General features: G+C 45.8%; 1 protein-coding gene across 9 annotated transcripts in view; it reads left to right on the top strand.

Annotated features, from left to right (window-relative positions):
• The window catches only part of KIF23 (kinesin family member 23), a 186,264-nt gene that overhangs the window by 42,199 nt on the left and 117,561 nt on the right, over positions 1-26,504 (top strand). For all 9 annotated transcript variants that reach the window (XM_085644663.1, XM_085644661.1, XM_085644656.1 and 6 more), the window contains exons 2-6: positions 5,085-5,154; positions 5,709-5,837; positions 6,418-6,523; positions 11,514-11,650; positions 23,210-23,325. In XM_085644663.1, coding sequence (XP_085500789.1) covers positions 5,085-5,154; positions 5,709-5,837; positions 6,418-6,523; positions 11,514-11,650; positions 23,210-23,325 — 558 coding nt within the window. The remainder of the gene's footprint in view (positions 1-5,084; positions 5,155-5,708; positions 5,838-6,417; positions 6,524-11,513; positions 11,651-23,209; positions 23,326-26,504) is intronic.

Raw genomic sequence — 26,504 nt, forward strand, 5'->3', positions numbered from 1 at the left:
AGGTCTAAGAGGATTTCTGCCTCACTCAATGCATGTTAAAATGTAATCATGAATATACACAACTATTTGCTGTGCCCGAGGATGTGGGCTCCCAGTCAAATTTCAAACTCCTGAATCATAAATATCTGAGGAATACATCAAGAAGGGGTTCTAATATAATGGCAAACTATGAACTTGAGTGCTAATATATGGGTGTTCTTTATGGACTTATACAAACATAAATTCTAATTCAATCTCCTCTGTTACCAGCTGTGGCAAATTATCAGACTCACTCATGGGAAGCTATTTTTAGACTTTTCTTTGGAAGTTTTATTGTGACTCCCTGCTTTAAAAAAAAAAAAAAAAAACCCGAAATCATATTTCCCCACTTTCAAGACACCGTAGGGGGTTTATTCTGAAATACCAAAAATATTGTACAGGTCTTACTGCCTGTCTTCCTTGGTTATACTAAACTGTACAACAACCTGCTGGGAACCCTGCCACTTCGCTACGATCTGCCCATTATGAATTATGCATTGAGGAATATCTACTTACGCCTCATGCGCTTTTCGGATTCACAACCAAGGGACTTGCCATGCTTCGGGCAAAGTCAATTGACACCAGCGATTCGCTGTCCCATTGCCTGTCACTCACCAACTGATGCCAATGCCTTGACCATTCCTCCTTTAAAGATTCCTTCCAGATTTTTTAAATTTAGGATCTTTGGAGTCGGGCCTATGACTTATTCAGAGTACGGCTTGCCAGCTCCGATCGATTGACTGTATCTTTACCATGTCAGACTTCACACACTTGTGACCCAGTCCCGTCACTATTCCTGTACTGGCTCTCGGGGGTCTAACCGGGAAACCTACGAACAATACTCAAAGGACATGTCCCTTCCAGAAGTTCTTCTGATTAATGCTCTAATAACCTTCTAGATCATTCCCCGAAGGAAATGTCTCTTCCAGGAGCTTGTCTCCTGTGTAATGTTCAAATAAGTGTCGGATCACTCCCAAAAGGAGTGTCTCTTCCAGGAGCTAGTCTACTGGGTAATGCACTAATAAAAATCCACACTAGCTGGTTAAGTGGGCGTCGGAGGTCCTTGGACTGTTGCTGCCCTCTGTGCAGGTCAGGACTAATCTCTTGACCGAAGTGCTTCAGTCTAGGGCTTCCACCTCTGAAGCCCTATTGCCCTTTAATAAAGCACTGATGGATGTCCTTCTAGTCACGTAGTCCAAGCGTCGCACTGGAACTCCTGTGAATAGTACAATTGCACGCAACCAGTGCCGGGTGACCCAAGTTTCTCAGCCACACCCCACCCCACCCCTGAGAGCTTGGTGTATCCGGCTTCAACGTCACATAGCACGTTCCCTTATGGTCCTCTGGATGGGGAATTCAAGAGGCTGAACACACTTGGGAAGAAAATGTTTTCGTCTACCAGCCTGGCATTGCTGTCGGTGAATACTGCATGCTCATTGGGCAGTTTCTCCCACGCCCTTTGAGAGACTGTTGCACAAGTGCTGCCACAGGTGCCGAAAGAGGCCTGGGCTGTACTCTCACAGGCAGTGAAGGATGGCAGAGATGCAGCAAAATTCACCATCAGGTGTGGCCTAGACATGACTGACTCGCCGGGCATAGATGATTCGTCGATGGTGGCCTTGCGCCACCATGCCTGCTGAGAATATCTGGCTTCTCTGGTGATATCCAGGCTAATCTCCTGGACATGCTCTTTGACGGAACTCGTCTTTTTGGAGAGAAAGCGCTATAAGGAATCTAGTGCTACAGCCAAATCCACGGGCTTCATGGTTGCATCTCGTGTCCAGTCCAGTCTAGCTTTGGCGGCAATGGAAAGGGTTTCCAACCGTGTCGGCCATATCCCAGCCACCGTCCTGCACAGACTTCCCAAATTGTGCGAGGACGTGGACGTGGTTCAATCCGACCACAATGGAATGGTAGCCAGAATTTGTCTGCCACTCAGCCCCCAGCAGCAGCACCCTCCAAGCGCTCCTAGTTTGGTTCTGTAAGGAGGTCCACAACTTTGGACAAACGAGCCTTTCAGATCATTCAAGAAGGCTACTCTCTTCCTTTCTTTTCCTCCTCCTTTACTGCCAACTCCAGAACGGCTGGCGGAGGATCATCTAGTGTTACTCCGAGAGGAAGTTAAACATCTCTCATGGTCAAGGAAGCTGTGGAAAGGGTTCCAATTTCAGAAGTAGGCAGTGGTTGCTAACCAAGGGGTTGCGGCCCATTTTGGACCTTCGGACTGTCCACCTCATACTCAAAAAGAAATTCAAGATGCTCACGGTTGAGGTCTTGTCTGCCCTAGGCCAAGGAGACTGGGTGGTAGAGTTGGACTTGCAGGATGTGTATTTTCACATCCCTATCCTGCCTGCCCACAGGCGTCTGCGGTCCAAGGTAGGCCACGAACACCTACAGTTCACTGTGCTCCCTTTTGGCCTAATGAGCGCCCTTCAGGTGTTCACCAAGGTGAAGGTGGTAGTTGCAGCTCATCTACACATATCAGGGATGTCCGTCTTCCACCTATCTTTACAACTGGCTGTTAAAGGTGCCTTCGCCCCAGGCTGCCGTCTTCCACCTTCATACTACGGCAAATCTCCTGCATTTGCTGAGGTTCTCTACAATGTGCCGAAGTCACACCTGACTCCTTACCAGGCGCTCCCTTTCATCTGAGCTGTTCTTGTCACAGTGCAGTTTCATGCTTATCCTCCCAAACAGTGAGTCCAGGAACTTCAGGGTATGATACTAATGTTTCAGCCCCTGTCTTGGATTTCGGTGTAAATGACTTTGAGGCTGCTGGGACTCTTGGCTTCCTGCATCCCCTCCCCCTTGATGGCGTATGCAGGCTCTGTAGTGGGACCTGAAGTTCCAGTGAGCAAAACGTCAGAACTCTCTTCGACATGTTTCAGATCTCTGAGGGAACTGCAAAAGATCTGCTGTGGTAGTTGACAATTGCGATTGGGTCAGAGGCAGACCCCCTCTCTTCCCTAACCAGATCTCACAGTAGTGACAGATGCGTCCCTCCTGGGATGGGGGAGCCTTCTGGGAGAGGTGGAGATCGGGGGACACTGGCGGAATCAGGCTCCACATCAACTTGTTGGAGCTTCGGGCGATCTGGCTAGCATTGAAAGCATTTCTTCCCTTTGTCAAGGAGAAGTTAGTGCAGGTGTTCATGGACCACACCACTGCCATGTGGTACTGCAACAAGCAGGGGGGTGGAGGGGGGGGGGGGGGTTCATGTACCCTTTGTCAAGAGGCCCTGCGTCTCTGGACAATACTGGAACAGCAGGGCATAATTGTGGTGGTTCATCACCTGCAAGGTTCCCTAAACGCCAGGATGTATGAACTCCGCTGTCGAGGCCTAGCGGATCGCGAAGGGTGACTTCAGTCTGAGGTGGCACATGGTCTCTTTCAGCAGTGGGGAGAGCCTTCGTTGGATCTGTTTGCCTCCGTAGAGAACGTGCAATGTCAGCAGTATTGAGTGCTGGAGTTTCCAAAGAGGCTGGAGCTCAGGCCTCCTATATGCTTTTCTTCCCAGTGTTATGAAGGTCAAAAATGACGGGGCTCAAGTCAACAGAGCTCTGCTTTGGGTACTCTTTGCTATCTTTCTGCTCTCTTCTTTTTTTTCTTGAGTCTGCGGACCAACTCTCATCATTCAAGTCCCCTATTGTAAATGGGTTCTTTAAAGGGCATGTACATATGTTTCCACCTACGGCCTATTCATACTGCAGTGGGACCTTAATTTAGTCCTCATTTCTATTGTGATCCCTTCGAGCTGTTACATAATTGTCCCCTCCAGCTGCTTACCATCAAAACAACCTTTCTAGTGGCAATAACATCTGCCTGGAGAATGAGTGAATTGCATACTCTGTCAAGCAAGCCTCCCTACTTGATGACTTTTGTGGATAAGGTGTTGCTTCGCACCCGTGCTTCTTTCTTACCAAAAGTGAGGACCCCTTTCCATCCGGGTCAATCAATCATGCTGCCTACCCTCCTTTATTTTTTTATTTTTATTTTTTTGCTTACCCCGCATCCCTCTGCGAGCAAAGCGTCTCCATCGCCTGGGACCAAAAAGAGCGTTGTCATTCTACCTTAACCGTACAAAAGGGTTCCAGGTGGACGACCAACTCTGTGGATTATATGGTAAGGAACAGCCACCTGAGGGCTTAAAAGCTTATTCTACCAGGGTGAAGTCTGTGACTGTGTCGTTCTCTTGGGGTGTCCCAGTCCTGGACATCTGCCAGGCAGCAACATGGGCATCCCTCCACACGTTTGCCACACACTACTGCCTGGACATTGAGGTCTGCAGGACTGGGCATTTCGCCCATTCGGTCCTGCAGGACTTTTTAGTGTAGAAAATCTGGCCGCAGCCTACCGACCAGATGGTATGACGTAGGTATCGAATTCAAAGGTAAGGAATCTGCAGCTAGTAGTCTCCATGAGATGAACAAGATACTTATCTTTGGAAACGCATTATCTGGTAGACAGTATATAGCTGTAGATTCCTTACAGACCTACCCATGCCTCCCCGATCTGTGGACTCATTTGATAGGGCTAGGGTTGCTCCCTTTTCAGTGCCCTTGTTGTAATACACGCCTCAGTTGACTTCATGGCTCTGGGAGACAACCGACCGCGCACAGAGCTACTGCTCACGCAAAGGTTTCTGGATCCAGCCTGACCCCAGGGAAATTCAAAGGTAAGGAATCTGCAGCTGTGTCTTTACCAGATATTAGAACATAGAAATGTTGAGTACTCAAACAGCTGTGAACAAAGGCCTCAAAGAGCCCAAGGGGAATTCAGCCCCTTCCGACTCCGTGAGGCCTTTGTTTTACAAATTAGAACATTCTGCCCTGTAAGCCCATAGCGGGCTCTACAGGCCATTGAAGTCCTGTCCCTTAACGGTCCTCGCCTTCAGCCCAGGCCATCAACATTGGAGCCTGCCTTTAACGGCTACGGCGGGCTATAAGGCTACAATGTTTAAGAGGAGCAGCACAGTATCTCATAGTGACAAACCGTGAGATAATTTGCGCTGTATATACTTGATGGGCATTTTACACACTGCAATTTCATTTTTGTTTTTCCTCCAGAAGGACAAAAACCCCTAGACGTCCCCCATTGAAGAAATCATCCAACAGCAACTTAAAGGATCCAGTGGGTGTAAGTAGCATGCCTTATTTTGCATTGATTCATGTGATTACTTATTGCTCTTAGAAACAAAACCAGCCTAGGCTGCGATTAGCGTGCAAGCCCTACTTGCTCCTTACCCTAACCTCAACTAATCCGCCTGTTTGAGTATGCTTACTCAGTTTTTATCACATTTTGCAATAAAAGCTAATTTTTTGGATGACGCTTACATTTCTTTCTGCTGGAGTTGTTGGTTTTCATGATACACCTAGTTTTGTGGTGCAACACCAGTACAGTGGGTGATTAGTGTTTTCAAATCAAGAACCTGAACTTGCAATAACGATTCTCAAAACCTTTCTAATAATGGATTGTTGGCTTTTGCTATATTAGCAAAGTGATGCAGGATGGAGTGTGTATGGTGGAGTATGGGATGTGAGCAGCAAGCACTACCTGCCAATAGCTGAGTTTGCCTTACAGATAGTCATGGGCAGGGGTTTCGCTTGCAGTTCTGTATCAAATCTGTTCATTTCTGGTTCTCATATTTGCTATGAGACAGCCTTTAATCAAAGTGCCTCCTTTCACCTCAGGTGTATTGCCGCGTGCGCCCTCTCAGCCCCCCTGACCAAGAGTGCTGCATTGAGGTGATCAATGAAACCACAGTACAGCTGCACCCACCTGACGGGACAAGAGTGAACCGCAATGGAGAGTACAAAGAGGTAAATTATGCAGTTTTGTGGTTTACTGTACAGTACTTGTTGATACAGGAGCATGTGGGTCTGCATGTTGTTTTTGAGAGCTGCGTATCCTGTGTGCCTTTTTTAAAGCTTGTTATGCAGAAAAGGTGCAGTGACTGTTTTAAGCAGTGAAAATTTGGTTTCTCTTGTGCGTGAAACCTGGTCCATATTTGGAGCCTGTGAATGCCCTGGAAATGAACTGCACATGGCTTTGATGGTATCTAAAAACTCTGTCTTTACTTTGAAGTAAAGTGGTGGTCTATCCCTTTGCTATTTTTTAAACCTACATCCTCGAGCCCTTTAGCTCTAGAACTTGCAGCTCCCAAACACTGCAGCTGTACTCTCCATTTAGAAGAGCACTTTAAACATTTTGCGATCATGGGGTTATGTGAATGCAGGTCCTTTAGTGGAGAAAGTTAATGGTGCTGTGTGTGAGAGCTACAGAAGGATGTGACTGTCTCTGTTCTTTAAAACTACATTTACATTGATGATTGACTGAAGAGATTGTTTCCTCCACATTGTTGTGGTCAAATCTGTATAACTGCCTTTTCTTCTCTTGCAGACGCAGTACTCCTTTAAGCGAGTGTTTGGAACTCAGGTGACCCAGAAGGATCTTTTTGATGTTGTTGCAAAACCCTTGGTTGAAGACCTTGTTCACGGGAAAAATGGTGAGATCATATAACATTTTTACCAATTCGAACTGTTTCTGAAATGTAAAACTTTTTTTGTGTGCAGTATTTCTAGAATGTAAAAGCCCATTCATCACTTCCCTGAATAAGATGGCTTAAGTGTATCCCAGTCATATTTTGTATGACCTAAGTTCAGTCTTTCTTAATTACTGAAGACCAAAATTGGATTCTGCGCTGTCTGTACTTAAGCAGAGGACCTTGCAGATTAGACATTTTCATTTTTTTTTTTTGTGGTCTTTCAAAACTCAGAGGGCCCCTTAAGTGAGCCAGTACCTCCGTTATCCCAGAGGACATTGTGTCCTATCTTGTTGTGACTGTATTTTGATTCAGTACTTTACCCGCTGAGGCTAATACTAGTTAGCTTCCTTTTCACATTGGTATTCTGACATCTGTGTTCATATTTCTGCCCTCTGATTTTGTATGTATTGTACAGTGCTGAATGTAAAGTACTCTTTCTTTTATGTAAATACGCTGGGCGGGCATCTTTTTATTGATTGGTACTATGTTTCTTTGAGTTTTAAGTTTCTGTTCCACAGTACTTCCCTGGGTATGCTTTGGCCTGCTTGGTGTAGCTACCCTGTGGGTCAAGTGCTAACGGGATGAACTTGGTGCTCAATTTTGGACTGGGTAGTAAAGGAAAGGCCCAGGGCACCTGTAGTAAAAGGCACTTGTTATAATCTGAGCTCAGTAACCTCTGAGTTCCCATAGTGGTCTTCATTTTAAGCAGTGACATCTCTGGCATCATTTATGATGATGAATTTTGAGAGCTGTCTGAAATTATTATTTAATGAAGCGATAGGAAAGTTGTTTGAAGTGAATCCCTTTTGAAGGGCGAATCCAGCATTTAAATGCATTGAGAGCATCTGGGTGGGGAGGGGTTGAGGTTAATATGGTCCTATCACTTGTTGTTAGAAGCATAATGTACAGCACGTGAACAATGGGGAAGAGATAATTTGGGCAACTTGATTAGAATGACATACCCACTACAACTATGGTAAGAGTGGACGTTGTACTGTTGCTCTGATGTCCTCAATTTGAATTGTAAATTTCACTTTGCAAAGGAGATCCCTGCGTGATTTTTGCTTAGCTCTTTGCTCACATGCTTGTAGTATTTTTGTGGGGTAACCTCGTTCTAGGATCCAATTCACCCATAAAATTCACACAAAAACTATTCAATATTTGGATGTCAACATCACTAAAAATCCTGCAAGAAATGGTCTAATAACCACAGTCTACACTAAACCCACGGATCGAAACAATGCACTACTACACTCAAGCTTTCATCCCAGCGACCTCATCAATAATCTTCCTTACTCACAATTTATCAGGATCAAACGCATTTGTTCAGACACACAGGACTGCACAGCCAAAATCACTGAGTACAAGGATAAATATCAACAACGAGGTTACCCCACAATAATACTACAAGCATGTGAGCAAAGAGCTATGCAAAAATCACGCAGGGATCTACTCACAACAACTAAGCCTCAAAATAAAACCAACATAGTATTCATTTCCAAATTCTCTACGAGCTCCAGAGCCATAAAAAAGATAATCAACACACAATGGGAACTTCTATCCAATGAACCGGAGTTTAATAACATTTTCAACAACCACCTATGCACGCCTATACTAGAGGCCAAAACGTCCGGGAACTCATCACATCCACTAGAAGATCAAAAAACAAAACTATCCACAAAGGTACCATGAAATGCCAAAATTGTTCACATTGCAACAATATCATCTTGGGCAATACCATCGCACATCCAACTACAGGCAAAGCCGTTTTACTCAGACACACCAGTGATTGCAATACCACCAACGTCATATATGGAATCAAATGCCCATGTGGCAAACGGTATGTGGGAAAAACCGAACGGAAAGTTAAAGTACGTCTCACAGAGCACAAGAGCCGGATCAGGACTAAGAACAAAAATTCTCCTTTGGCTCAACATTGGAATGAGGCAGGTCATTCAATATCCCAACTCAGGTTCCAAATTATAGAACATATTATGCCACAAAACGGAGTAAACACTCACCTCAAACTCTTGCAGAGAGAGGTATACTGGATCAAATACCTAGACACAATGCTCCCAAAAGGGATGAATGACAGGCTTGATATGTCATGTTTCATTTAAACTCCAATCTTGCCACATGGCACAGGTTTAACCCATCCTGGGGGTAGCATGACCGACCATGTTCTCAACACCTGTTCAGACTAGCACTACATAAGTATCCTTCTGACTAAGCCAATACATAATCACCACCATACAGATTTTATTGCCAGTTCATGATAAGTAATTCTCGATAAGGACATGTGTGGCTATTCACACAAGTATCACACAAGCGGCCATGCGGCTCATCATATACCTACCCGACAGTCTTACATACACTATTCTTGTTCACGATACTTTCTTAACCTCTTTCACATTGTCTTCTTCCGTTTTTACCCGTTTATAGAGCCCAATAAACCAATAGGTATTCATCTCATGGTTATGCCACATTCTTGACAGCTTTTAACAACGATTGCATCCATTAATACACGTATGCGACTTTTTCGGTTTTGTTAATTCTTTTTCAGTTCATTTCTACGTACTTAAAGTCACTTTGATCCCAATCCGGCACGCTATGCGTCTTCATCGCACAGCATGCTTCGCTTTATGGTTTTTCCATGTCTGGCTTTAACGTTACCGATTACATATGATTGTTCCAAGATGGCGCCTACTGATACCAGGACATTCACTGAGTAGTGCAGTCCGTCTTTTAGATCTTGTTAGAATTCGGCAGTTCCGGTTATACGCTTACGTTTAAACGCGAACATCCCGGTGACCCACACTCGTTTCCTCCATTGTGGTGCACTGCTGTTGACCTCATCACTGATCGACTAATCGGTAAGGCTTTTCCCCAGCACGAAAGATTGAGCTCTGGTATTTTAGCATTTTAGCATGTCATTACCTTACGCCAACTATTTTAATGACGGTTTTCTTTTCCGTTCTTGTTTTCACAGTTCTACACGAACCTCTATTTTGAGGTAAGCCTCAGCATCTTTAGACTTTTCACTGCTAGTCTGTCCGCAACTTATAAAATCTGTTGCATACAATACAGCACGAGCTGAGTTTAGTTCCCTTTTTTTCTCCTCTGAGACACACGTTTACATCCCTTCAGGTAAGCCCGGTTGCCTGGCGCAAACCGCACTCGCATTATTCGCCAACACCAAAACCCTTAAAGTTTTATCTGACTCTTTTTTTACTTCTTGTTATTTCCAGAGCGCACTACATAAGAACACTCATACAGGTAACACACATCTATGTCTGGGCAGCACAAGTACACTAAGATTGAGCCCGAAGTAATTACTCATTCAGACATTTCTTTACTTTAATTTCAGATCGGCCCCTGACGAAGGAACCACAAGGTTCCGAAATGCATTGGGCATTGACCTACATATTAACGCGAATCTGTTAATGTCAAACAACTTTATTGAGCTATGTGAATGAAAACCTTATAGATGACAATTACTACAGTTGTTTATGATGATAATACTAACCGTATTGTTCATTGTCAAACATTACTGATATATTGTTATGTACAGAATGTCATGTTTTTTCACAAATTACAAGTTGTAACGTTGAAAAATAAATGTACAACTTGTTAAACAACCACACAGTGCCAGCAGGCGCGTTGTGAACAGTGCACAGCTATATACAGGTTCTCATCCTGTCAATAACTCAGTTTTTCCTCGGTAGAAGGGGACATACTTCTACATAACTGTTGCACCGATGTCAAAAATTGCAGTATAAAACAGTTTAATCAATAACCACAGGAGTGCTCTCCTCTCTTATAACTTCTATCCAGCCTAAGCCGGCATCTAACTCTAGACCATGCCGCGGCCGGTGCTTCAAAATGAACCTGGTACTATTCTCAACACACTTTCACTCACTGGAGATAGTCAAATCTCGATTTAAGGCTTCTCCAACAGAAGAATTCCCATGAAATGTTGGAGGACCTCTTACATAGTTCCTGTACAGAGGTTGAAGTCGCCCAGTGCATCTTGTGTCAAACATCCTGTTGAGTAAACGGTTGACATGCAGGGTATTTAAAAAAAAAAAAAAAAAAAAAAATCTCTTCTGTATTTCCTAGGTGGTGGATGCTTAACAAAGACAGGAAGTACAATCAATTATATTTTTATGTAGGTATTTAATGTGTCGCATTAGGCGTGGAAGTAAGATGAGTGTAGTTCCTTTTTGAGAAGCCTAAGTTTCAGCGGGGTCCAAGTAGATAGAAGAAATCGAATCTAGATGCTGAACGTTGATGTCTGCCTTTCAGCACAAGATTGTTAACTGGGGGCAAATTGGAGTTCTGACATACTGCCTTAGGATTCAAGGCAGTTAGTTCAGGATTGAGACAATTATGGCTTTGAAAACTAAGAACAATAGATTGTAAAGAAGTCTTAACAGACTGCCAATCAGCTTGGTAATGGTAATCTGAGGTAAGTGTGTTTGGGAAAGTTGTAAAGGAAGCTTGTGGCAAGGTATGGACCTTATTTAGTGGGGCAAAGTGTATTGGTAGCAACCCACAAGAAGACAAAGTTGCATTTCCCAAGGACAAATTATATGTGTGTCTTGGCTGTGGGAAAAAACCTATAGACCAATGTTCTGATTGTTCAGTTACTGAAATGTGGCTGAATATTTCCGTGTAGAATTACATTGAATAAACTTGGAGTAAAACACACATTTATTAATATCTGCAGTGATGTCTTTTACCCTGGAATTCTTCATATTGTGGTCTGCATCAAGGGTTTTTCTTTCAGGTTCGTAAAAATCTGCCCAGGCACAGGTTTCCAGAACATATATTAATGGGCATTTTTGCATTGAAAACATGCATATCTGAAACCGTGATTTCTGACCTACCCATTTGTGAATGGTCCAAGAGCAGTACTCACTCTAATCCTGTTTTTCTTTTCTGCTTCCAGGAATTCTTTTCACTTATGGTGTAACCGGCAGCGGAAAAACTCATACGATGACTGGCTCCCCTGGGGATGGAGGGTTGCTCCCTCGAAGTCTCGATATGATCTTCAACAGTATTGGACCCTTCCAAGCCAAGCGATTTGTATGAAAATACCTCCAATTTTGAAATTCTTCATTTCAAAAAGTGATTTGTTTCTAACTTTCACTTTATTACTTCAAATACCTTTTTACCAAAAAAATCTTGCTTTATCCTTTTCCCTGTTCTTCTGTCTAGTTGTTTTTTTTTTCCCCCGTCAGTTTATTTCCTTCTTGTTCTTTCAGTGTATTACTTGTTTGCTGCATTTGTATTTTTAGTGATTTTATGCCTTTTTTTTTTTTTAAATCGACTTACAGTCCCTACTATTTTTAGGTCTCGGCTAGCGTATGCTGCGCAGACATGCGCAGTCTCGCTTGCGAGATTTGGTGATTTAGGGTAGCTTTCACTAGCGGGGTTTAAGCCCCGCCCTCTTTTCCATTGGCTGGTGTCACCGTGTATGCGAAACGGTGGCCAGCCATTGGAAAAGAGCTTCCAGTGACGTATACTTTTCTCTTTTAGAGCTGTCCCAGTTGGACTGGCTCGTCTGGCTTCCTGCTGGCGTAAAAGGTTTCTTATCTTTATGGGGCCAAACACATGGCCCCATAAAGATAAGTAACCTTTTAGCAGGCGAGGCCTGGGACGGCAGAAAAAGGGAAAAAAAATGTCATGGCGAGCGTTTGTTGGCTTTGTGTCGGAAATAGTCATCCCTTGTCTTTTCTTTGCGTGCTGCGTTAAACCTTCCTCTAAGCCCTTCGTGCTGTTGCTCATCCTCTTTCCCAGTGCACTGGGTTGTCCCTCTGCTGTAAACCATGAAGCCCCGGTGTAGTCCTTCCTCCCTGTTCATGCGGCCTCTTCTTCGCCATGTTGTGAGTTACGTATGCCCATGGCCGTCTCGGATGCTCGCCGATGTGCCGGAGGCGCTGAGAGCAGGAACGGCAGCTGAGGAAGCGAGCACACCCCCATGCAGGAGTATTAGCCTACGCCCCGGCCAACGCCCGTCTCGCACCGGGGTCCCGTGCTGAGACCAGTTCAGCCGGCATCAGGCGGACTGCAAGCGAAGCATCGGGTGAGTGCAGCCCGTGGGGAACAGTGCCTAAGAGGACAGGGAGGCTCTCCTGTTGAGGGGGTTGGGGTGGTGGACTGAGTGCTAAGAAGTCTACCATCCTCCTTAGAGACTCCAGGGAAAATGCCACCTCATTTCCTTACGTGTCCAATATCCCGAACCCGGCAGTTCCAAAGTTTCAGTCTGGGTCTCATCCACCTTTTGAGCTGGCAGAAAGAAAGTTAAATATGCTAGATGTAACCGGAACTGTAATTGTGGTTTAGGTGTCCCTTGTTCTCAAGTACATGTATTAATGGATTGTTTATACTCTATCTTTTGGACGTAGCTTTTCAAAACTATTTTTTTAAGAAATATGTGATTGAGTCTAGGATGGATGCGATACGACTTGTAATGTTTTAACAACATAATTTGTGCTGTGGGAAGGTTTTTTAATTGGTTTTAAATAGAGAGGGATGTGATAGAAGGTATTGGAGTTTGACACTCCCCCACTTCTTTCCTCTCTAATGCACTTTTGCCTTCCACTGTCTCCTCTGTCGTGTCTCCCTACTCCTCCACTACCGCCCTTGCACCTTCTCCTGACTAGACACCCTTACTGTCATTTCCTTTGTTTCCCTCCCCATCCTTTCATCTCCTTTACCCAGCTCTTCTCCCCCTTCCCTTCTCGTGATTTGCACCAGGTCTGTTCCCTCTCCCGCCCGCCTTTCTTTCAACTTTTTCCTACCTCACTTACCATCCCGCCTTCTCCTCCACTATTCTCCCCCCCCCTGCATTAGCCCGTCCCCTCGCTACCCATCGACGCTTCCTCCTTTCCCCATCGACGCTTCCTCCTTTCCCCTGCTGTCCTCTTTTCAGAGAGTTCCAATGTTTTTATCCTCCCTTTCATCACCACTATCCTCAGCCCTCCTCTTCATGTGTTCCCTCTTCTCCTTCCCTCTATAAGCCTCACTGTCCTGCACTCTCCCTCGTCAGCATACTTCCTTCCTTTACTCCTCTCTGCTCACTCTCGTCCACTCTTCCCGTGGCCTAGATGGACCTGCCTCTCCTCCTCTGCTCCACCACTCTCACTCCCAAACTCAGCTGCCCTCTGACCTGTCTATCAACTGAACTTTCCCCCTCATTCACCTCGCCCTGTCTCATCAACCCCTTTTTTTCCGACTAGCCCACCTCTCTTCTACACCTTTCTTCTCTCGTCCCTCCTCGGCTAAGCCACCTCTCCCCACCCTGTCCACCTTCCTCTCATCTTGACTCTCGCATTTACTGAATCCACCCCCTCACTGAATCCACCACCCTCTTCATCTTGTCTTCTCTGCTTGCCCTCTACGTCACCCCTGCTTTCCACCCCTTCCCTATCCGCCGCTCTCTCACTCTCTACTTCCCCCTTCGCCTCTCTCTCCCTTTTCTGTCTCCTCTTTACTCTCACTGGCTCTCGTATTCAGCCCTCCATACCACCTCCCTCCTGTACCCGCCCCAGTGTTCATTTTGCTCTCTCGTTTTATCGCCCTTTCTTCCACCTGCCCTTCATTTGACCTCTCTCCATCATGTCTCCTTCCTCTACCCCCTCTACTCCATTTCTTGTTATGTCAACCCTTCACTTTCCCTCTTGTCTTTTGCTACCCACCTCTCACCTGATCATTTCCTTTCCTTCAAATCCTGCTTGTCCTCTTACCCCTCCACTGTAACTCTACCCGGGTTTCATTTTCACTGCCCCACCCCTCTTTTCTACACGTCTCCTCTCCAACTACCTTCAATGTTGACTCTCCGCCTTCCTTCTCTTTTCCCATTTCTTAGATCCCATTTTCTCTGTTTTAACCCCTCTCTACCAGCAACTCTTCCCCTCCTCTTTAATTCTCTTTACTTCTCCGTCTCATACACTTATTTCACATTTGTCTCTCTGCCAACCCTCTCTCGTTTACACTTTAGCTTCTCAAGTTCCTACCCAGAAGGTCTGCCTCCCTCACCTATCCCTTCACTACCCCCCCTAATCCGCTTTCCCTCCTCTTCCCCCTTCATCTCTTCCTCTCTTTTTTCTAATACCTCATAAGTTTTCTAATGTGTGTTACAATGGCTTTCTTGTAATATAAACCCCCTAATCCTGTCTCACTCTGCCCTGCCACACACTCGCATATTGCACACTCAGATTGGCAAAAAAGTCAATTCAATAGCTCCCCGCCATCATACATATTTTAGGTGTGCTGCAAAGCGCCTGATGGCTCCTTCCGGTAGCTTCTAAGCGCTGACATATGTTCGTTTATTTCAGAGTTGCCAGTAAGCAGTGGAGTATTACTGCTTCAGAAGGCCCCACGGAAGCATACAGGAATATTTAATATACTGTTATTGTTATTAGTTATTATCCTTATGCAAAGTTTCACCGCTTTCGGGGCTCGGGTGAGCGAGAGCACGAGGCTCCTCTTTTCTGCATTTGGACCCTCAGTGTGTCGTGTTGGAGTTCAGGAGACAGCCGTGCGTTTCCCCTTTCCAAACATGATCTCCCACAGCCTCGTTCTTCCTGCTAAAACTCAACAGAGGTCCCATTCATACGTCTGAAGACCACAGCTGCGTATAAAGGAGCGGGCCCGCGCTCACCTCCGATCCTGCAGATCTCACCCTGTGACTTTTTGCAGAATGGGCAGCTCGCATAGGAAACTAATGCTGCCGGGCACGCACTGAATGCTGCCTCTGTCTGTCTATTGGAGGCATCCGAGATTAACATCAACGTTCACTTTCACAGCCTCGAAGCGCTCGGGTATTTTGCATAAGTACAGGCACCTTGAGCAGCTCGCGCTATGCTGTGGATGAATTTGCATGTGCTAGAAAAGTAGGAATTAGGAGAACTCTTTTTCCTTACCTGTAAGTAAATAAGGCCAGAGGACCGGACTAACGAAACGTTTTGTGTGTTTTAAAGTCATATGGGATGCCCGGGAGATTTCAGTCTTTGTTTGACTCTGCCTTGTAGCATTAACACATTACTTGTGTCCTTCCATTGCATTTTATGTGCTTTAAAAAAATCTTTGACTCCAAGCACTCCATCAGAGTGCATCTGTTTCAACTAGCTCCTTTGTGTACTTCTCCTCATTTGTGTAGCTCTCCGGTTCATCTGCCTGCCCCCACTCGTGGTCCCACCTTTAGTCGTTTGGGTTTACCCCCACTCCACGCATTCTTTTTTCCTCTGTTTGCGAACGCGCCTTCCCTCAGTTGTTCATGTTGGCCCCTCACATGCCATAACAAGTAAAGCGCTATGATGCTGGCTGCATCATATTGCTTTTCCCCCCTCTTGCCCTACTCCCCCTGTCTTCCCTCTCCTCCTCTCTACCATAGCAATAAAAAACGAGCATTAGAAATGCAATGGGTCTCGCCTTTCATTAAGTTAAAACCATTTGCTTTGTCATACAATACCATTAGCAAAGCAAATGGCTTTAACTTCATCAAAGGCGGGACCTATTGCATTTTCAGTGCTTGTTATTTTACCTTCTGACTTCCTGGTCTCCTGTAATGAAACATTTGAACCCGCTCGCTCTGTCCTTTGACATGAAAAATGCACTTTAACTGTAAATCTTTTTTCTAAAAGTTTTAATTTTTACCATAATTTGTGCAACAAAATGTCACTCTAATTAACATTAAGACAAACGTGTACTAGTTGGTGAACAATATTTAGATGCATAGCAGTTGCACTCTTGCTACAAAAGAGTATAACTAAAGGAAACCCCAGAAAGAAACTCAAGTAACCTCCAGTGCATTAAGCTCATCAGCTTTAGAAACCTCTATGTCTCAATCGATGGTTACTAGGTAATTTACTCAACCTCTCGTATCTTTAGACCATTGTGGTGGATCAACGAGGTCTCGAGCATTGATCCTGTCCTTTACACAGAGCCAAATCTTTTACCCATGAATTAGAACGATAAGGCTGCGTATGCAGGTATCATTTAGCAATAATTCTTTCCAAGCCAATGCAGTGCATATGCTGAACTGTTTCTTGGTTTTTCAATTTATTTATTTTTATCATTCCTTTAAGAACCATCTTTGAGGTTTCTGGCCAACCGAATCCCACTAGTCTGTTCGTAGTCTACTAAAGCCCTAGTCCAAAATACATCCCGACCTTTTGGTAAAAATCTGCATTCTCATTGCTAACCTCTGCTCAACAAGAATGGTGTGTTATTAAAACGTATTCTAGATGACCTAAGTGGCTTAATTCCTTTTGAGGAACCCCTTTACTTAATGATTTTTAAGCTACCTTTGATTAAAACAGATTTTGAATGCTGGCATATTTGAGCTCATTAATCGGTAAATTTAAGTCCTATTACTGCTTGATGAGCAAATGTGCCTGTTGAGAGATGTATACATAACAAGACTACTTCCACTACTGCTTGCAAGCAAAATGTGAATTAGTAGATCTGTGTGGCTCCGGAGATATTTTATCCCAACTGGTACTAGAGTTGTCCTTCAGTTCTGTAACATATTGGTGTTAATGGAAAGGCTCAGTACCTGCTCCAGGTTGTTCCTAGAGGACCATCTGTGAGAGAGTGCCATCTTTCTTGCATGGTATGCCCCCCACTTTTTGCTGAATTGCTGATGTAGTTTGACTGTGCGCCCTGGGCTCCTGCCAATCGGGTACCCAGGGCCTGTGTTCCTTCCCTAAAACTGCATGACAACCGAAACCCAATTGGCATCTCTGGCCACAGGTAAGCCCCTGGTAAATGGTACCATAGGCACTGTGACCAGAGAAGGCCCCTAAGGGCTGCAGCACTTCTTGTGCCACCCTTAGGGGGGGGAGGGAGACAGACGGACACAGACTTTTTTTTTTTTTTTTTTTTCCATTTTTTTTTTTTCAGGTTGAGTGTCAGGGTGCAGAACCAAACCGAGTCGACAGGACACACATCTCTGTGTTCCCTGCCCACAACACACACTGCCCTGGCGTACATCAGCCACCCCTCTAGCTGGGTGCCCAATGCCAGTGGTGTGGGCACAGGTGCAGGAGCCCTGTGCCCCTACAGTACCCAGGTCCATTCCTGGGCACTAAGTGCAGTGCTGCCATTTAAGAGTATATGGTGCTGGGAGATCGTCAACACTAACTCCACAGCACCATGATGGCTGCACTGAAGACTGAAGTTTGATATCAAACTTCTCGGCACATTAAACCCGCACGGATGCCAGTGTGGGATTTAATGTACAATGCACGACAGAGGGCATCTTAGAAATGCCCCCTGAACCTAACTTAAAATCCACGTCTTGTCTGAGGGGCTGCCTAGGCTGCCACACAGCAGACATGGTGCTGGACCCCTGGGTAGAGAGCCATCTGCTCTCCTGGGCCTGCGACAATGCACATCCTGGGTGAGGTGCTAGGTCTCCTCCCCCAGGATGGGCAGGGGAAGCTTCAAAGGCATTCCGCCTTTGGGAGCTTCTCCATGCCACTTGCTGTACTCAGCAACTGGCCCCTACCGCTGGCAGGAAGACTGGCCAGAAAGCCCAAGGAAGTAAAGGGGGTGTGCCAGCCTCTGCCAACTCCACCCCTCAGGTGGGGGAGGCGAGGTGAAGCACATCTCTGGGCTCTTGCCATCTTGAAGATGGGAAGCCCTGCCCAATCAGGACTAGGCTACTGTCCCCCCTCCCACAGGAGAGTGGCAGGATAGGGGGTGTACCCACCCCAGGGCAGAGACCGATTGGTCCCTGCCCTTTACCTACTGTAACGCCCCTAAATCTAGTATTTAGGGGCAGCATGAACCTTCTTTCCTTCCTTAGATCCAGATTCCGAAACGGCAAAGAAGATCAAGAGACAAGAAGACCCGCCGTGCAGCTGCTCACAAGAGGAAGACACCAACTGCTTTTGCCCCAGCCCTACCGGCCCGTTGATCCTCGAACCTGCTCCTGCTTAACTCCGGCATCTCCAGTGGCCAGCAACCTCACAGGACCTGGCTACCTTGTGACTCTAAGCAACTGGGACTCTCACGAGCAGTGGTTCTGCTCAAATCAACTAACTGACCCCTGGCAGCAGCCAGGTACCGCGAACCCTGCACACTCTGCACCCGCCAAACCTGGCCTGTGTTGGAGTGGACAAAGACCCAGAGGACGTCCCAATAATATTCACCTAAAATCAACCGAGTAACAAACAAAAATACTCACCTGCTATCAGGAGAGATCCCAGTGCTGAATCTTGGTGCCCAGCACTGACCCTGAAAAGTAATTACAACCATACTTACCGCTAACCCAATTTTCTCCCATAGGAAACCATTGACTGTTTTTCTGTGAAATTTCTTCTGTCGATTTTTGCAAATTACAAATATCAGGGCTCGACAAATCCACTCGCCCGCTCGCATTTGCGCGGTAGAATTAATGAGGACAAGCTATTTTTAAGTCCTACTCTCCCTTTCTGGCGAGTAGGAAAACAAACTAACTTTTGTCCTCTGTCTTTAAAAACGGAGCAAATGTGACAAGATAACCAGATTTAAATGCATTTTTATTGCTCACAAAGCGAATGAGCAATAAAGATGCCTTTAAACCTTGTTAACTTGTCATATTTGCTCCGCTTTCAGAGACTGAGGTCAAGTAGGTTGCAGTTAGGTCGAGGAAATTTTTCAAGGTACTAGACCTGCAGGACTAGTACCATTTTTCGAGCCCTGAATATTCTTTAAAAATCACACCAACTGTGTCAAACGTAATTACTTACCTGTTTTAGATAGATGTCCCAGTGCTGAACCTAGGAGCCCAGCCCTGGATTACAAAAGTAACGAGAACATACTTTACCGGTAACTTGAATTTCCATCCATAGGATAACGTTGCCTGATTCTTGCTGAAAAAGTTTCTAAGTGTCGATTTTGCAAACTTACAAATATTCGCTAAAAATCGCCTGTATAATATAAACGCATTCTCTTATCTGCTTACAGGTGGTACACTAGTGCTGGATCCAGGCTCCAACACTGAACTAGAAAAAGTAACAATAACCCCACTTACCTGCTAAGTGAATTTCCTCCCATAGGATAACATTGGTGATTTTATTAGAAAAAGTTTAAGTGTCAACTTTTAAAATACCAAAATATTGCTTAAAAATCAACAGTAACTAAATCATATTTACTCGTTTTGAGGAACTGTCCCAGGACTGAAGCTAGGATCCAGTCCTGGAGTTAGAAAAGTAATCCTTAAAGTAACTAATTGCATTTAACTTGAAATTCCTGAATACCTGAAACATTGGGTATACGTAAGCTTTAGTGCTTCCACAGCCTCTGTCTTCTATTGTAGTTAAATTCTAAAGTATTTAATGTGATCAGGAGCGCACTGGAACAGAGTACTCTCCACATCTGAACGATCTGGAATGACTAAGTGAAATAACTCCTGTTTGTCCCAGTTACACAGTAACATCCACACACCCTCTCTGCAACGGTTTTCAATGATCTACTCTGAGGTTCTAATGTTCGTTAAATAAAGTAAGACCACATAGGCATACACAGATATTAAGGATTCTGGATAATATACTTCAATCCCAGTGCCTGCCATCTGTACATTATAGCTAATAGCTCAGTGGCTGTAGCAAAGAACAGCAGCAACCTTGTGTTGTACTTCACTTACACTTTATAATGGGGCAGTGGAGGGAGAAAGGAACAATGATCATATAAGTGAAATGTCAATTGGAGAGTTGATTCCTGTTAGACCTGTCAGCCCTTTGGGTGGTCCCTCCTCATCATTATTTATTTTGTCCCACTTTTGCCTCAAACCCTGTTAGTATTTTTTCCTTTTTGGGAACCACCAGACTTTAGTATTGATGCAGATTCAGGGAGCCATTTTATCTACCCCTGGAACTTCTGTCTGAGGGCCTGGAGCACAAAATGGTGGCCACCTGTGACATCATCAGAACCTCCTGGAACCTACCAGCACCTTCCAGAACATTCCAGAACCCTGTGACAGTTGGAGGCGGTTTGGAATGTTGGGAAGCTAAGCCAGAGTTGACAGTTGGAGCTGGCAGTTGGCACCTGACTGGTGAAGAGAGAGGAGCAGAAACCTGAAGGAGGAAGGAGTGAGGCAGCAGGGGTGGAAACTTGTGCCTGGAGTGGGGTCCATAAACCCACCCTTGATACTAGTCCCTACTGACTGAGCCCAGCCTGGAGCCCTGTGTGGGACAAAGCAAGAAAAACCATCTCAGCAGGAACAGGCCTTAGAAGTAAAGAAAAGCAAGAATCTGACCTGTTTATTGGTTTCCCTGGAATCCGACGTCGAGGCCTGAGACCTGGAGCCCGAGGTGGAGAAGCGGCGCTGACTGGAAAGCAGACGTCGTACCCGGAGCCGCCAGAGGTCGAGAGAGGGCGCCGACGGATGTCGTGGAGAGTACCAGAGGTCGAGGGGGAAGACACCTGAGGTCAAGTGAGCGGCGTCGACGGGGGAGTGAAGTCCGCCCTCCGGAGTCGCCGGAGACCGAGGTGAAGCGTGCCGGAGGTCTGGAGTGGAGATCGCACTCCGGAGTCGCCGGAACCTGAAGAGAATCGTGCCGGAGGTCGGGAGTGGAGGTCGCACTCCGGAGCCGGCGGAAGTCGACATCGAGCCAAGACAGCCCGACGTCATCGAACCGAAGGTCGACATCGAGCCAAGGCCGACCGACGTCATCGAACCGGAGCCGCTCGAAGTAGTCATCGAGCCAAGACTGCCCGACGTCATCGAATCGAAGGTCGACACCGAGCCGAGGCCGCCGACATCGAACCGGAGCCGCCTATCGACGTCGTCAAGAACTGACATCGAGCCGAGGCCGCCGACATCTAACCGGAACCGCCTCACGGCGTCGACACGACTCCAGCGGCGTCGGAGCTCCATAAAAAGGGCAGTAAGTGGAATAGAGGGCGCCTAAGGCCCTGTGGAGCTCTAAGAGACCACCCTAAGGGATAAAGAGGTGTTAGAACCAGCCTGGGAGTGCCAGGGGTGGACTGAGACTGATACAGTGACCTGTGTGAGGGGTTGTGTAGTTTGGGAGAGCCAGATTCCTAGATTACCCTTGATCTACCTCAGTTTTAGCCTCAGCCTTACCCAAGCTAGGTGAGACACCCTCAGGCCATCCACCTAACCACAAGCTGTGACTGGGCCAAATCAGCCCATAGTATTTAAAATGTGATCTGATTTTACAAATGTCATTGTTGGCTGATATTATTTATTGAGGGTACTGTATTTATTGTATTTATCTAAATTATTCCTGTAATGTATTTATTGTCCTGAGCTAACTTATTCCTGCACAGTATTTATTCCCTCACAGTATTTATTTGACCTGAACCTATTTATTGCACCTGTAAAGTGTTATTATTTATTTGACCTGCACTTTGTAAGGAAAAGCCTTGTGTTCTGTGATTGTATTATTATTTATTTAATCAGCAACTAAGAGAAAAGAAGATAAAGAGATATATTTTCAGTATAATTTTTAAGGTGTAGTGTCGTTTTTGGAACGGATGCACGCATGGTTATTGTATGGGTATTGCGTATGCTTAACACGGTGCCTGACCCCTGACCACTCGAGCCAAGCTACCACTGTGTATGTCTGGAAAGACCCCGTTACCACCACCCTTTCCGGTGTGGGAGTGGGGTTTTTCTAAATTCCATATCCAGGAATTATAAACATAAAGTTGTATATATGCAGAGGATACAATCATTTTAGTTCTTGACTTTGACTATTGGATCTGCACAGAGTTTGAATGTACTTTAAGACGGGGGGCAGTCTCCATATAACACAGATCTGCTGTAAATGCATCCAAGAGACCAAACCAAAAGCTTTTTGTGGAATTGTGTGTGAGCATCACAACAGCTACTTATCACCCCTGCTTTGATAGAATTTCTTTTTTAAAGAAAAGAACAGGCAATATTGTGTCTCGCAAGATCTGAGTTTTTTTTTTTTTTAGAAAGTCTACTAGTATTCCGATAGTTTTTACGATAGGAACCCTGCCTGGATGAATCTGTTTAAATTCCTGCGAGAGGTGATTTCCAATGTCTGTAACCAGAATCTTTGTGCTAATATTCAGTAGGTATAAGGTGTGATGAGAATGACATTGGGTCCTCTTCCCAGCATAAGGAGACAAGTGATGGAGGCTTCCTTTGATGTAGAAGTCAAGGAACCCCCATTCTAGGAAGTCATTAATATACCAACCAATTTGGGGGTCAAAATAGCAGACCTGTTGTGCTAGTGACTTTTCAGTATTCATAACCTGAGAGACACCTATAGGGTCATCTAATATTTCTCACTTCTGAAACCTGACTTTGCATGAGACAACTTACTGAAATATACCTTCTTCTCACTAGTGCTTTGTGTTTTTTGGGCACATAATTTCCTAGGTTTTCTTACAGACCAATGGACACTTTTTAATTGTCTACAAGTTACGGCAAATCAACCATTCTGTCATGATTATGCAATTCTTTCTGGAAATGGGGTTGTGGGATAATTTTTTTTTGTTTTGTTAAACTCCTTATCTCAACTTTTGTATTGTTATTTGCTTTCTTGGTGTGGAGGATATCCACCTCCTCACTACATTGCTCATCAACCATCTGTAGAAGTTCTTTCCCAGTCCTGTGAGACATCCTGTTGATGTCTTCTGCCACCCTACCCTTAGGTTTTCCGTCCAGACGATCGGAATGGTATGGACGTGCAGAATGAGGTGGATGCCCTTCTGGAGCGTCAGAGAAGAGACGCACAGCCAGTTGTCATCCCGAAGACTCCCACCAGCAGGTGAGTTCTTTCTAGTTAAGTTGGCAAAATGTTTTTTAACAATTCAAGCCTAGCAGTGCATCTAGACCGTTGCTTTTTCAAAGAACACATTTTTCTGTTTTTATAGAATGTACCTGGCCATGCTCGTGTAATCCAGTTGGCCATTCTCGTTGTTCAATTTTGAAAATAACTAAATCCAGGTAGTGTCTTGCTGTTGGATAGACCTTTCCTTGAAATTCTAAAGCCATGTTCTCTCCCATACTCCAAAATCATTTTCCAGACCCATAGTTTTTTTTTCTTCTTCTTGTTCTTCTGATGGATACTTCTGACCTCGCAACCCTTACCTGCTGAATACATCCCAGGCACCAGATTGGATTTGGAGAATTTACTCCTCAATTCCCTTGCAGCCTGTCTAGTAGCATCGTGTGGCTGCTTGTCGACTGTTGCACCCCGCTTCGCACTCCAAGCATAAGTCGAAGCGGCACTCTCCTGCATCCTTCCACTCTCCTTCTGAGAAGTCTTGTGAACACCAGTGTGTCACTCAGTCTAGATAAGTCTTGAAGATTTTGTATCCACTGCCGTCCAACACCCCTTTCCTCTCCTTCACCCTGTCCTCCTTCTCCCTAAATGGTCCCAATGCAGCCAGAAGTCGTGGAACTGTCGGCAACACTGCAAGAGGTGGAAGCCTTTAAATAGGCTGGAGGATGCTGGCTCTGTATATGGTATGCCACTAGGTGGTTATACTGTGCACATAGTTCACGGATTCCCCAAAACTGTACTGCGCTAAATGTAAAATCTGGAGTGCTAGTGGGGCGAATTCAGCCCCCTTCATCCCTCCAGTTCCTTCTCCTGAAGAATCTGCCTCCTTTGCAGTGGTTATTTGCCTCACTGCAGAAGTTCCCAACCTCCATTTGTGTAAGAGGTAAAAATGAATGTGTTTGTGCTGCAGCCTTGCCGGACTTCCACAAAGCCACTCTTGCTTTCAATAAAGCACTGACTGTTACCTTGGTGGATATGTGGGCCAAACCCTGTACATGACCGCTGGTAAACAGGCAAGTGACCAGATGACGTAGGCCTGTGCTGGGAGACATGGCCTTTCTTTCGCAAAATCCTATGCTGAAAAAGTTTGGTGGGCATACTTAACCCAAATTCATTCCCCTCTGCATCCAGTACACCTCTGCATATGTATGGAGGCTTTTGGTAAAAGGATGTTTTTCTCTGCCAGCTTGGCCTTTAAGATCTGTCAATGCCGGCTGCCTCCTGGGACATTACTCGCTCATATTATGGGACACCGTGGATGAGATTTTTACAGACCGTCCTAAAAGAGTACAGAGTAAACCTGACGCAAATTATCCATGATGGGGAGTATAAAGTGAAGTACATCTTCAGTCAAAACTGGGGACTACTGACTGCATGGACAGGGCAATCCGTACCAGCTTGGTGCTTAGGCATCACGCATGGATGAGATACAGGTTTTTCTTGTTGTCCCGAAGTCCCTGATGAACATGTCATTTGGCGTCACTCTGCTTTTGCAGAATGCATGTAGGAAGCTGACTCTGTATATGGTATACCACTAGGTGGTTATATCGAGCAGAGTCCAGAGATTCGGGGGGGGGGGGGGTAGAGCAAGCACAGGGGGCACAATGCATCATCAAACATATGCCACCAGCGGCACAGAGGGTGCAGGGTGGAAATACAGCTTTGGGCGCCCAATGCTTTTCAATGGAGAAACTTGCACAAACAAAACTAGTGACAGCAGAGGTCAGCTGAGATGCTGTAGGTCATAGGGGCACTCTCCAGAGGCTTCGGGTGTAGGGGTGCCCTTTGGTGTCGCATTTTCTTACCGGGACCGGTCACGGTCAGAGGGAGCCTCTGGATTCACACTGCAGAAGTCGTTGTGGAGTTTCAGGAGGGTCAGCCAATGCTGGACTTGCTGGTCCGGATCGCTGGGGAACCTTTTCTTGATTGGTGGGCCACCTGGACACCGGCTTGAGGTGTTGGGTGCAGAGTGGTCGGAACTTCCTGTTCCGGAGGGCACCAGAGTCCTGATTCTTGTGGGCAAAACTGCTGTCCTTGGGAGTTCTGGTCTTTCTCGAAGACAGGTGGTCCTCCCAGGGGTTGTGGACAGTTCTTTGAAGCTACAGACAGGTCGGTAGGGATAGGGTCAAGTCAGTGGATGTCTAGGGTCAAGTCAGTGGATGTCGTCTGTCTTCTCTGCACTGCGTCTTTATCGTCCTTTTTCTGTTATCGCCCCACCCATCTTCAAGATGGCAGGGACTGAAAGATGTGCTTCACTTCCTACACCTTAGGGGTGGAGTTGACATAGGTGGGCACACCTCCTGTTCATCCTAGTTGTTCCCACACAAAGTGTGGGTGTAAACCAGGAGCTGCCTTCTGCTACTAGCAGCAGAGGCTGGGAGTCACATTACAAAGTCAACAGGGCTTTGAAGCTTCCCTCTCGAGCACTGTGCCCATCCTGGGGGAGGAGGTGTGACACTTACCCCAGTATGTGCTTTGTTTCTGGTCCCAGAGAGCATGGCCTCTCGACCCAGGTGGTCCAGAAACAGGTCTGGTGGTGGTAAGCAGCCTTAAGCCAGTGTGTGACCACACCAGGGTTGGTAGGTTTTCAGGGGGCACCTCTGAGGTGCCCTCTGATATCAAACTACTCCTCTCAAAACCACACTGATGCCAGTGTGAGATTTATTGAAACATGTACTCAAACACTCCTGTGTTCAGAGAAGCCGTTATGGTGCTCTGGAACGCTAGTTGTGGAGTTTCCAGCCCATGTACTCTCTATGAATATCAAAGAATAGACTTAAATATTGTTGGGGCATACTGCTCATGCAGATAAGCCCATACCTGTGTTATAGTGCAAATTGCCTTAGGGCTGTAAGGTCTGCTAGAGTGGTGACTTACCTATACCTTAGGCAGTTCTAGTTGGCATGGCACACAGGCAGTGTGCCATGTCGACTTTGTCGTTTTGTCTGCCCCAGCTAATTCTTGCTGCGGTGGCAGTCTGCATGGCCTAGGTGAGGGGTCCCTAATAGACCCTCTTCAGTCCCCATGCCTAGGTACCCAGGTACCATACACTAGGGACTTACAGGGGGCCTGAAGGGTCAATTGCGGAACCGTTTTGGAGAAAAAGCCCTGGCACGGGGGACCTGATTGGCAGGGACCTTGTGCACTACAATCAAAACCGC

The sequence above is a fragment of the Triturus cristatus genome, chromosome 3_1 (genome assembly GCF_964204655.1).
Source record: "Triturus cristatus chromosome 3_1, aTriCri1.1, whole genome shotgun sequence".
Taxonomy (NCBI): Eukaryota; Metazoa; Chordata; class Amphibia; order Caudata; family Salamandridae; genus Triturus; species Triturus cristatus.